The following is a 13,920-nucleotide window of genomic DNA, read 5'->3' on the forward strand; positions in this document are numbered from 1 at the left end:
TCAACACCAAATGCTGTCAAGTTTGGGGTCCCTGGCCATGGCTCTTTTTTTCATAATTCATCTTACATGTACATCTCCTTTGAATTGTTTGCTTATTTGTTCTATGGTCTATCTATGCATATCTATCTATATACCACATTTTCATAGTCCCACAAAAATGTTTAAAATGTATACATTTGACTTTTTTCTAGCTTCTCTCATGTGATAGCCATACCTTTTTGGTCACTATTTATGTGTTGCGTTTAAATATGAATTGTAACACTTTACAGTGACTGAACAGGTAAAACAAATACTTCTCAAGAAACAGAAAAAAGAAGACTACTTGGAACAGCACCAGACTACATGTATGTACATGTATGAATAAAAACTCAGATCGGAATAGCATGGTGGATATGATACATGTATGTCATTGTGAATATTAAGCAAGGAAAGCTTTTAATAATAGTGCCTATTTTTTAATTTACTAGATTTTTTATTCATTATCTGTGCAAATTTCAACATAATTTTCATAAATCCTTATCTAACTTTACTCAAACTTTCAGTGGTGGATCCAGAAATTTTCATAAGCGGGAACCCACTGACTGCCTTAGAAGGGGCCAACTCCAGTCATGCTTCAGTGATTCCCTATAAAAACAACAAAAATTTTCCTAAAAAAGGGGTGGCCCAGGCCCCCCCGAAAAACCCTCTAACTCCACCTCTGACTTTAATTTAATATGACAAGTGTTTCATTCACCAAAATACTGGTGCGTTTCTGTGATAAATATCATGCACAATTTTATAAATGAGAGGGGAAAGAAGATCCACATGTGGTGTACCTGCACATGACAATCACAACCAATCAACTGATCATGCTCAGATACTGACATTACCAGAGAGTACACATCAAATGAAAAATCACAAATAACTGATACATATTATCAGATATTACAGAATTAAATATGTTTTAAATTTATTACAAAAACATGTGTTCTCAATCTTGTAGATAGATATTACTGGATCTCATATACATGTAAGTACCAAAGACAACTGTCTATCCAAGTCACAATTTATAAAAGTAAACTATTAAAGGTTGTAATTTGGTCTTCAACGCAAAGCTTGGTTCACACCAAACAGCAATTTTATATAGTCCATATTAATCATGACAATGGCGTTTGGAGTTAAACATGTTTTCGTAGGTAAATAATATTGCCATGGAACTTTTTTCATGAGAGTGTTATAGTCTATAGAGCAGGGATTCCGCTGGCGGTCGCCATTTTCGCAATTTGCGAAAAAATAATAATTGTGGCGATAACAATTCGTCATTTGCGAAAGAATTTGGCGAAGGAAATATATAGAACGATTTATTTTCCTCCATCTTGTTTATTTACTTTTTTCGAGTTTCTCGGACTTTACCCGATCAGGCAATACTCGGAATTCACCTTGACCTCATTAATCAGCTGATTGCATTTTATAGCTATCGACAACAAAGGACTATATTAATAAAGGTGTTGATTGAATTGTTTGACAAAATGATATGGTTAAATGGCTTCTGCTAAATGTCACATACAGAACTTATTTACCACTTTGCGACGCACGTGTTTGAAGCAAACTTTTGACGTCTCCGCTTTTAAAGATAGTTTAGAAAAGAAAGCTGTTGTTGTGACGAAAAATGTCCAAAAGCAAGGAAAATCTCGGATTTAAAACTTTAATTATCCTTTGACTTAAATATCGGTAACTGATAAGGAAGACGTTTTTAAAGTCGTTTGAGTGACACACGTGTTTCAAGCCTAGTTTTACGTCTCAACTTTTTTTATTTACGATGGTCAAGAAAAGAAAACTGTCGTTATGAAGAAATCTATCCAAAAGGTTGGCTCGAATGAGAGTAGCTCTTCAATGTAATGACTACACATGAAACGAGGGATCAATTTCTTGTGATAAAAGCTTTTGTTTTGTTGGAAAAAAACCTTCTTAGTACAAAAGGGAACATCAGTATTTTTCTTTTAAAATAACTTTCCCTACGAACTTTACTGGTATTATATAATCAAAACATGTCTATAATTTTGTTATATTCCAGGACGTATATCTTCTTTATTATTAAAAATATAGTGGCCCAATCAATTAGAAAAGTTGTTTGAAATACAATGAATAGTTTTCCCTTTTAAATTAAAAAAATCTGTTGTTTTAAAGTAAATTTTTAGTGTTTATTCATTAACATGTAAACTCTAAAATAAGTTTGAGAGCATAATCATAGACACAATGGGCAAAATAATCTTATTTAAGGGAAAGGGGAGGGGGTGGGGAGTTAGAAAAAAATGTAAATTTTAAACGAAAAATATAGTTATGTTATTTGGCGAAAAAAATAATAAAGTGGCGAAAAATATATTGTTTTGGCGAAAGAGGTGGCGAAAAAAATTATTGACCCAGGGGAAACCCTGATAGAGTATTACTTCCTGTTTGGTGGAATAGTGAAATAGAAGTCAATACGTTCTTGCTCAATCCTTTGTCGCTTTGAAGGTGTCATGATTGTAATCCTCAGCTTAAGCAATGTGTTACTGTAATTTAAATTTCAAAATGACTGAGCGACGTTTTTCGAAGCACTGGTCAACTCCACCATAGCGAATCACATGACTTTGACAATCAGTAAATTCCAGGGAAAAATATCTCTATAAGTAACGAATTGTCGGATACAAATTAAATAATAGAGTACACAGGAAATGGCAAAGTTCACATAGTCGCGTATGATTAATCATTTTAAAAAAAAATGAGCAAAAGAGGGGGGGGGTACACATTTTACGTCCCCCTCTGGATCCGCCACTGCCTTCTGTTGTCCTTTTTGTCAAGTAGTATGTGTAGGTTATATGCTAATTTTTTTATTATAGACACAGAATACATTTTATTATAATATCATTCCCCATTTCCATTCTCAATTTTATAATGTCTCCTTCCATTATAACACGGGTCCACCAATAATACAACAAAAATGACAAATTAGTAGAAAAAAAGCGCTATGTTTTCATATTGCTTGAAGTGCAATATTCCAATAAAATTAAACTACTCACAAACCACTGATCTCAATATAATCAGCTAAAATACGGCAAGCTTTTTAGAAAAGCTATTACTTGTTTGTTTTTATAAATCAGTATCAACATAACCCGAATAATCCAGTCGTTATATTACGATCACTTCGATCACTCCATTAAAAGAAAAGTAGTGGATAGAGGGCGCTGAATTATTCGAGTTAGTATCAACAGCGCCTACCTAAATTAAAGTGAAAGTACAAAGAGAAAATACAAACGTGTATTCAAACGCGGAAGTGACCAAAGTACATATGAGAAAATCAGTGTCAAGATGACGCATACTAAAGACTAAAGACTAAAGAACTTTGGTTTTTCAAGGGTTACACTAATGACTGGACCGAATGACAGGACCGAATGACAGGACCAAATGAAAAATGCTAGTAACTTTTTCATTTCTCAAAGGATTGAACTCAAATTTGAAATATAATAAGATTTCATCATTTGATAAATAGATTTAAGAAAAAAAATAAAAAAATTTGTAAGAAACTTTAGAAAACGTGACATGACCAACTTTGATAATGACAGGACCAACATCGAGAATGACAGGACCAAATAAAAATGCTAATAACTTTTTTATTTTTCAAAGGAATTATCTCAGATTTGAAATATAAAATGGTATGTCATATTTTGAAACTAAAATGTTATAAAAAATATAAATTTATTTCAAAAACTCTCGAAAGCGAGACGTGACCATCGCTGACTGCCAGGACCAATCTCGACAATGACCGGACCAGATGAAATTTATAATTTCTCTTTTATTTCTCAAAATATTTTTCTGAAATTTGAAATATAATAAGATTTCATCATTTTATACATAGATTTAAGAAAAAAATTAAAAAAAATTGTAAGAAACTTTAGAAAACGTGACATGACCAACTCTGATAATGACATGACCAACATCGACAATGACAGGACCAAATAAAAATGCTAATAACTTTTTTATTTTTCAAAAGAATTATCTCAGATTTGAAACATAAAATGATATGTCACATTTTGAAACATTTATGCAGGAACATATATATTAACGGGACTTGACACTACCTAATTATCGCCGATTTCCTTGTCGTGAAGTTAATAATAAATGACACGATACGGAAACGGACATGGTATAAATTCGTATTCGCTATTATGGTCGATAATTAACGGCTCTACATTTTATATTCGAAACAGCTCAAAAACTATTGGTTTGGAAACTTGTTTTTCTTCATTCATTGAAATAGGAATATAATGAATCACTATTATAAATATACAATATAATAAAAAAGAGAAGAATTGGATTAAAAACGGCAAATTATTGTTATAATCGTCTTCTCTTTTCAAAATTAAATAATTAAAAAGTTTTTGGACACGTTTTTTTTTTTTAAATAAAAACAAACCTCTTCTAGAAAATCGTTTTATCTTGAGAAAATAACTTTTTTGTTCTTAAATGATTTATTTTAGTTTCCATATTAAAATAGAAAGCCTTAAATAATTCTTTTAAATAAAGAAGCATAGTGAAATAATTACAAAATTACTTGTTTATACAAGCCATCATTAAACTGAAGGTTCCAATATGAATAATTGTTTTTATTTAACTGCTTTTTAGCTGATTAAAATGTAATTTCTAATTTGATTGCGGATCAAAAGATTTGATTAACGCAATTAAAACAATTATCATCCTAATTAAAAATGATGAAAATATTATGAAAAACAACCCAAGCCGACCGAGAAAACTTGCTTTGATCATGATTCCTCAAAATTCATGACAAAATACACACAAGCCCACAACATGAGAATGAAGTTTGTAAATCCAAATCATTCATTTGCTAACCATGTACGACAAAGAGAACTTCTTATCTTGGTCTGATGATATCGACCTTGATGCTCTTCTAGAATGCTACACAGAGTCTGAAACTGCCGAGTTTTCAGATGAAGACTTTGAGCCTTCACCTGCCAAAAAGTCTAAGACTGCAGCAACAACACCATCTCAGCCTAGCCAACTCAACACACCCTGTTATCAGTGTCCAGATTGTGATAAAACGTACAAGTCAATTGCTGGGTTCAGAGGTCATGTACGACAAAAGCATGGCATTACAAGTATAAAAGGTATAAATCTTTTTACACATCTATATATACATATATTAATGCGTGTTCTTGACTGAATGCTTTAAAAACCTAATGAGACAAGATGTGGTATGATTGCCCATGAGCTTACTTTTATTGTTTGACAAGTTTGTGCAAGGTTTTCACTTTTCACTTTCCTAAGGAATGTGTTGAACAATTTGTTTGGGTATCCCATTATCTACATAAATTTCCAAAAGGCCGTTAGATTTTATTGTGCTTGATAGACAGATTTGCAATGCGAATGCTTATGAATGGTTTTTTTTGTCCATTTTATATTTTACTATGGAAAATCTGAAACCTCAATCATGACAAGTTCTTTGGTATATATTTAAAGTCTTCATATCCAAGTTTAATAGATTCAATGACTAACAAGCAGGAGACTGTAATTCATTAGTTGTCGTTTGTTTATGTGTTACATATTTGTGTTTTATTCATTCATTCTTTGTACATAAAAAATACCATTTGTTTTTGTTTGAATTTTGACCTTTTATAGCTGACTATGCGGTAAGCACTTTGCTCCTTGTTGACGCCCATACAATCCTATATTTGATAATTTCTTTGTCATTTGGTTTCTTGTGGAGAGTTGTCTCGTGTGCAATCATACCACATCTCCTTTTATATTGCTAGCTTTTGTGAATGTGATAAATTTCAGCATAATGAGATAAATTTGCTTCTTCAAGTTGCAAACATAAATATTGGTTCTTTGATCTCTGGTGAATATGTCTCATTGGCAATCATAATGTGTTTCAGGTTTTTATTTTATACATAATTTTGACTGCTACATAATTCTTGCAATGATGTATAAGCGTTTTCCATTTGTGATGATACCAATTAGACTTTTTATTGGATATGAAGTAAATAACAAACAAACTGGTAAATTGCTATGCTCTCTTTAATACAGAAAGCAGTTATTAATACTGCAGTGTGTATATATAAATGTATAAAACATACCAATATAAAATAATATCATACATTACAGAAGTATTTACATGATTTATATACAAAAGACTAAAACTTAAGCATGAGAAACTTTTAATTAAATATTTCTTTCTAAACATTCATTAATGCAAATAATGAATACTGTAAAATGATATAAATAAACACAGCAGTTCTATGATATTTAATATTAGGCTTAAAGGATCAAAAAGGCTAAATGTATAGGTTGACAATTGTAAGAGAAAGTAAATTTTTCATCATTTTCTGAACTATTAATATTCCATATTTGGTCAAGACTTTGGCCAAAATAAAATTCTTAGTAACAATACAACAGGAAATAAAAATCAGCAAATCTAATTAAAATATAATTATTTTTTTAGTGAAAAAAACACAAAAACAAATTTAAAAACTATTTCAATACATGCAATTAATAAATATATATATACATTGTTGTGTCTATAAGAACGGTTGATTAAATGTTCTTATTTTTAAAAGCTACATATTCAAAAGTGAACATGGTCAATGCTGAAAAAAGCATGATAATTGGTATGAAAATGTCTGAGAATGCCCGCGCATAAAGCACTATTTGAAACGGCTCAAACAAAAGCATCCCATTCATTATCATCACCATATATTACTAATAAAAATTGTTTTGATAAAAGGTCAACACTGAAATAGATTGAAAGTTAATATGAAAACTCCATATACTTGTACATGTATATAGAACAATTTCATGAATTTATGTGATATATTACAACTTTCATAGTAGTCTATTGTACCAAATTTTTTATGAATCAGAATTCTGAATTGTGATGTAAACATTAAACATCCAGATCTTATAAATGCACATTTGCACTCTACTCCATACCTTTTTTAATATCATATATTGATCTCAACATTGACCTTTAAAATAAGGAATAAATAAAAATACAATTTCAATACTACATGTATTATCTAATAACCTTCACTCTTTTCTGTAGAAGCATAAACTACATGTACATTGTAATATGGATTATTTTATACATGTTATATTTATTTCTTTTCTTATAAACAAACATGTATGGAAAATGTTTAAATCTAAACCCAGTATTCCTGATTTATTCATTCACTCATGCCAAAATAACAAAACTTCCCATAAAGGTAATATATACTTTTTCTAGTAGACCTATTTGAATTAATTAACTCCCCAACAGATAGAAAAATAATTAAGGTGCTTGTGCTTTTCAAGATATAAATAATTTGGTTGATTGTGGGTATTTTATAAGACTTATCATTACTTAAACATGTTAATCACTTAAAAGTTAAAATATCTTATGACTTAAATGTGTAAACTCAGATGATTTTGAATTTTTTTTTACAATAACATCAAAACATGACCATCAAACATCCTTATGATACACTTTCAAAAAATATGTCTATATTTGTACTATCTTTACAATGAGTGACGTGGACGCTTTGGAAGAGGATTATTGTCTATGACATGTGGATAGTTCAGTCTCCTTTTGGTATTACCCCTCACAGGTGCAATTGCATGCTGACCTACTGTCCTTATTTTGACCATAGCATGGTTAAACTGGTTTACAGTTGGATTGTTATTGCAACCACCACTGGTCCTATGTATCCCAAAATGCTGTTCAATTGGGTCTTGGTTAAACCTTTCTGTCAATACAAATGGCATTCCTTTACGTAATAACAGACGTGTACATTCCACAACAGAACGAACAGTTATCCGAAAGCCTTCTAATGTCTGGTAGCTTAACTGCATTTGATTTTTCTGTGTCTTGCTGTATTCTCCAGGTCTTGCTTCAACACTTTGCTTCCAATCATCAAAATACTTCAAAAAATCATCAGTCAGATAGTCCAACCTGGGATCATTTGGGTCTGTAAATGGTTTAAGATTGTCTTTTCTCTTCTGGTGACCTTCATTCAAGTTTCTGACATTGAGACAGTCAAAAAATTTGTCCATGTGGCGTATAAACTCTGTTGTAGCACTAGTTCTATCCCCATAAACCATTTCTAGAGCATTGGCCACAGTGGTACTTAAAACTTGGGCTGCCAGACTTTCTTTCATTGCACCAAAGGATGTTATGTCAATGTGGGCCCTTGATAACTTTGGACACAATCTAAAGACTCCAGTACAGTGGTCCTTATATAGATCTACAATATGCATCCATGACACATCTTTACCTCCACACCACATCTTTCTGGTATTCTTGTGTGAGCCTGAATTTGAGAAACAATTCCTTGCTGTTTTGATCAGATGGGGTGGATCTGAAACAAAATATATGTATCGTTCATCTGCAGCAAATCTGTTTATAGCGCGGTACACAGTTGTCTGTTGTTCATCTGTTTTGTGAAGTTTTATGAATCTTCTATTGGGTGAGGCACCATCAGCAGTAATGTACAACACCTTAAGTCCGGCATCAATCTCAACTAACTCTACACATTCCCATAAAATTCCAAACAGTTGGTCCGATGTTATTCCATTGGTGGCGAAATGAGCAAGTGGGAACTTGAGGTCAACTGATATTCCGCGTACCATTACAACTAAAATGTGCGTAGCTAGCTTCTTTGCTTCTTCTTTAATGCATTCCTCCATATGGATTAGACTATTTGACATGCTGTCGAGATCTATGAAGCCAATCAATTCACCTGAATGTTTGTCATATACTAACTCGCTCTTTACTTTTATTTCATCTTGTAGTAGTCCTACATATTGTTGCCATTCTTCTGTTGCACCTTTAGATTCCATTTCTTCTGCTAACATGTCGACGAGTTCAGGCTTAAATCCTACACCTTGCTTAATCACATGAGTGTAGTCGTAAAGCAATCTTTCACTAGGAAGCTTAATAAAACCTGAGTGTCTTAAACTGTCATAAGTTGATGTTGATTTACTTTTCAAATATATGCACCATTTAATTAGCATAGGATGCCACCGCATACCTCTTTTGTCAGCCAAATTGTTGAATTTTGCTTGCTGTGACCAAAATAGGCGCTGGAAGCAGTTTTCATCTGGAAATTGTTCATTGACGGTACTTTCACATGATGTCATCAAATTTACCATATCTTTACTGTTATTTTCACTAAGCGAGACACCTTCAGATCTAATGGACTTTTCGACTTTCTTCTTCAGTGCTGCAACCTGACTAACTAAGTTACTATTGTACTTCTTTAACTGTTTAATTTTTTCCACTTTCTCTGAATCAGTTAATCGACTGTTTCCTTTCCTGGATGTTAACCAGTTTTTACTTGGTGTAGGTGTTTTAAGTTTTCTTCTAGCTGCTTGTTTTTGAACAGTTTTACGATAGGTAATGCAATTCTTACATCTTGGTTTCCACCTGTCAGTCAATAACATACATGATACGGTTCGGATTGTACTTTGGTAGGCACAGTCGCCACGGTAAGCCCCATAATCTGCTTCAACATAGGCCAATTTTCCGGAACACAAATTCTGTAGCTCTTCATCTGGATTACCAATGCATACATCATAATGAAGCAGCACATTCAAAAGACTTTCAACCTGCTGAATTGTAACAAATTTTCCTGGTAACGTGTTCCAAAGGTCATGTTGATCACTTAATCTCTTGCCATGAACAAATACTTCTGCTGAGTAATTCTTCTTTATTGTACAAATGAACTTTACTCCAGGATTGTCACTATCATAAACAGATACATATCTTATAATTTCAGAAGAGCGCATAAATTCAACCTGTGCATATAAAGTGTTTTCCACAAGCTTCTGACAACTTCTTTTCAGTGCGGAATATTGTTCTTCCCTCTTGGTTGTTACAAATTTTTCCAAGTTGTAATTCGGATCGTATTGGTAGACTTTATCTAACACTACATAATGTTCTATATTTTCACTGTTCTCATCTTGCTCAATTAGGAAAGCTGGTGTCTGATCACTGCTTATACATGTATCACCTAATTCATTCAATTCAGTGATGGGCCAAAAACTACTATCTGTATAGGCAGTATCTGCAATAAAAATGAAAAAAGGCTAAAGATAAATTTTACAGCCAGTAAAGGTAAACTGACAGAAATTCAGGCCAAAATTATTAATATGTTTGTTTCCCCTCCCCTCCACTGGGTAAATAAGCCCCCTGGTCAAAAAAATGTTTTCCTATAAAAAAATCAGAAATTATTTTTATTCCTGAAAATGATTTGTTTCTATTCATGTAGCGCTTGAAAGCAAAAGGATCGAAACATTCAATAAATACACTCAAATTGAGCACACATATTGACATAACTGATAAGTGGCCTCAACTGAATAGTCATAATTATATGACGAGGCCATCGTCTTCCTGGTCTGTTTACCAAGGGTAGACCCAGGAGAGGGGAAACAGACATTCTCTTAAATGTGGCCTCACAGGACAAAATTGTTTGAATATCATTGATACATGTATATTTGAAGAGGAAAGATCTTAAATTATTTGCTTTCCATTGCATATTTAGGAAATTGTATATAAAAAATAATTACAAATTTAATAATGAAAAGGATAAATTTCTTTGCCAAATGAAGCCATTTAAAAACCAAGCCACCTTGACATTTTGCTTTCATAAAATTTATTTGATCATCATTGAATAAATTTTAATTACAATGTTGCCTCATCATGCTCATACATTCATATAAGATTTCTAGAAACAATTAACTTATTTTATTTCCAAATAAGTGTTTTCTATTTTTAAGGGAAAAAAATAAAAATGGATTGTAACTTTATGCTGAGACTTAAATAAACACCAGCTTTTTGTCATGCGACTGAAAAAGGGAAAATAATTAAAGAAATTAATAAAATTGATCTTCTGCTTAGAGGTAAACTACAAAGTTATTTGTCATGCTTGGGGCACACCAATCAAAAAGATTTAAATAACATCCACTCAAAATTTCAATATCCTGTAAATCTTTTAAATCACAAGGCCTTTTAAATTCACTAGATAAGTAATACACGAGTTCTAAGAAAAATATGGTTTTTACCTGTATAACACACCTGTTTTAAAATTTTTGTTTTTGCCTTCATAAATTAAAAGCGTTTAATTAGTTTTCTCCTTTGAATTGTTTTATAGCCTTGTATAGGTGACTATGCAGAATGGGCTTTGCTCATTGTTGAAATTTGGTCTCTTGTGGACAGTTGTCTCTTGGCAATCATACCATACCTTCTTTTTGATATTTGGTTGATTATGAATGAATTGAATGAATGGACCATAAACAGGAAGGCCATGAATATACTGGAGGAAGCAATGTAAAAACAGTTGAATGCTTTGATCTTTGAACACAATGCATTTATCCATAACCCTTTCATCCAAATTTTTGGTCATTTAATACAACTTACCATCAATAAGTATGAGCTGCTCTTCGATGGTATTGGCATCTGAATCAATAAGTATATGTTGCTGTTCAATGGTATGGGCATCCAAAACTTTGGGTTTTCTAACCCGCTTCCTTGCTCTACACTTATCCCTGTAGCCAATACAACGTCTCTTTGATGTTCGAGGCATTATCTGCAAATAGTACATAATTAACTCCATAAGTAATAAATATATGAAAAATATCTAAAATTGATTAAAAAGAAAAGCGGTTCACACCAACAGATATGTACAATTCACTTGTTGATTGTTGAGAGCCAAGGCTCCATGTTGAAGGCCGTACATTGACCTATAATGGTATACTTTTTAAATTGTTATTTGGATGGAGAGTTGTCTCATTAGCACTCATACCACATCTTCCTATATTTATATAAAAAGAATAACCATACTGTCTGAAAAAACAAATTTTTACTCTGCTCTACTTCAATGGTTACTTATATGTTTGTCAAAGTATAGGTATATATATTATATTGTTTACTGTTCCTAGCCTACATATTTCACTATCAAATGGTTAAGAAAATAAACAGCAACTTAACAACAAATTGTTTGTATCTCATAAAAAATCAATTATCATACATGACATATATATATTATTAAACTTTACATTCAAATATGAAAATAAATATGATCAGAGAGATTCACCCATAATTGACCCATCAATTGGATAGCATGCATATGATGCCCCTCTATTGTGTTAGGGATGACATTAAAATTATTTAAAATTATTTTTTATGGAAACAAAGAAATTTAACTTTCAAGTTTGATAAATCTGTTTTTCATGGAATGAAAAAATGCAGAACATGTACATGTACAAGTATCACATGTGAAACTGGAATAATGATTTATTCATCTTTATTAAATTTATAAAATGTAGAAAATAGGCTATAATTTTTTCTTGTCTTATAGTTTCAGAGCACAGAAAAGATGGGATTACAGAAAAATACAACAATAAAACATCTTTTAGTATGACCCCAGAAGAATTTACTAAGATCTTTGAAACATCTTATCAAGAAGCATTGGAAAACATAATGAACAGTCCTTTCAGGAACAGTAGCCGTTCTAAGCATGGGAAAGGTATTCTGGCAATTACTTTATATTACGCAACAAGTCAACAGACAAACACACAATTGTCAGAAGAACTAGCACCTGTTTTCGCAAACTTGTTTGAAAAAGTAGAGTCGGATTGCAATACCGATTTAAACACATCTGAGAAACTTTTCTCATCTTTTTATAAAATAACAGCTGATAATGAATTTCAATCGAAGTTATCTGCCATTGTTACATCTGAATTTGAGAACATTGACTTCGAAGGTGAACTTTCCGCTAAACTGTTTTTATCTGTGCTACAAGATGCCCTACTGAAGTCTCTAGTGAAAAACCGTGCACAGCTGTACCAAAAGAATGCAACCAAGCTAGATACCACAATGACCAATTCAGACCAATCAGTGCTTTACTACATTTCAGGGTATATAATTTCAAAACTTCAGAAGAAAACATACCAACACAAAAACTTGAAAAACCAGAAAATTCGTGAAGCTATGACTAATTTTGTGGTAAAACAATCAACAATGTTACAAGAGCATGTTAAAAAGTTTGCGGAGTGGACCGAGAAATTAAACAGAGGAGGACTCAAAATTCCAAGTGACAACTTTTATTATTTCATCCGGCATTGTGAAATTGTTCTCCGGCAAAGTATTGACCTTGGCAATGTGAATTCCCAAACACTTATGATTACAAACCTGAAAGAAGTTATAGTTTCCGCACATATGGTAAATTATTACTGGGAAATTTTGTGTGATAACAATGAATTTTCTTCATATATCATGGAATCATGTGTTTCATTATTTTTAACAATCCGTGGACACTCCTTAGCACGTGCAGTGCAACTCCAAATGCCCAACAGCACATCACAACATGAGAAGCCACTAAGGAAGGTTTTGAAAGACAAATCTGATAACCGCAAACAGTAATTTAGTGAAATTAAACTTTGTGACTTTTGAAGAGATCATATTAATTATGTGCATCTTAATCTGTTATAGTTTTTGGTTCTTTTAGTGCTTTATTTTCTTCATACATTTATGATTTACATGTATGACAACATGCTGTTAGATTTGTCTTTGTGTTGTTTGGTTTTTTTTTAATACCATAAAATGTCAGTGCTTCTCTTGGATATGTACAGACTTTTTATATATATATAACATATACATGTATGTAGCTGTTTATATTTTTAATGTACGTGTATGTTCATGCATTGGTGTGTTGTTGTTTTCAGAAAAATATTTTGAGAAATAAAAGAGAAATTAGCAATTTCATTTGGTCCGGTCATTGTCGAGATTGGTCCTGGCAGTCAGCGATGGTCATGTCATGTTTTCGAAAGTTTTTGAAAATAAATTTATACTTTTTATAACATTTTAGTTTCAAAATATGACATACCATTTTATATTTCAAATCTGAGATAATT

General features: G+C 32.0%; 1 protein-coding gene across 1 annotated transcript; it reads right to left on the reverse strand.

The window, feature by feature from the left end:
* Positions 1-6,033: 6,033 nt before the first annotated feature.
* LOC139486369 (uncharacterized) lies at positions 6,034-12,345 on the reverse strand. The gene is made up of 2 exons (XM_071271236.1): positions 11,426-12,345; positions 6,034-10,073 (listed from the first exon to the last, which is right to left on the reverse strand). The coding sequence occupies exons 1-2, from the start codon at positions 11,619-11,621 to the stop codon at positions 7,528-7,530; spliced, it is 2,742 nt and encodes a 913-aa protein (XP_071127337.1). The 5' UTR covers positions 11,622-12,345; the 3' UTR covers positions 6,034-7,527.
* Between the last annotated feature and the right edge of the window lie 1,575 nt (positions 12,346-13,920).

Source organism: Mytilus edulis, chromosome 8 (assembly GCF_963676685.1).
Source record: "Mytilus edulis chromosome 8, xbMytEdul2.2, whole genome shotgun sequence".
NCBI classification, from domain to species: domain Eukaryota; kingdom Metazoa; phylum Mollusca; class Bivalvia; order Mytilida; family Mytilidae; genus Mytilus; species Mytilus edulis.

Coding starts and splice junctions, on each gene's coding strand:
- LOC139486369 (XM_071271236.1), bottom strand. CDS start 11,621: ATGGAGTTAATTATGTACTATTTGCAGATAATGCCTCGAACATCAAAG. Junction 10,074..11,425: donor GCAGCTCATACTTATTGATG/GTAAGTTGTATT, acceptor TTTTTATTGCAG/ATACTGCCTATACAGATAGT.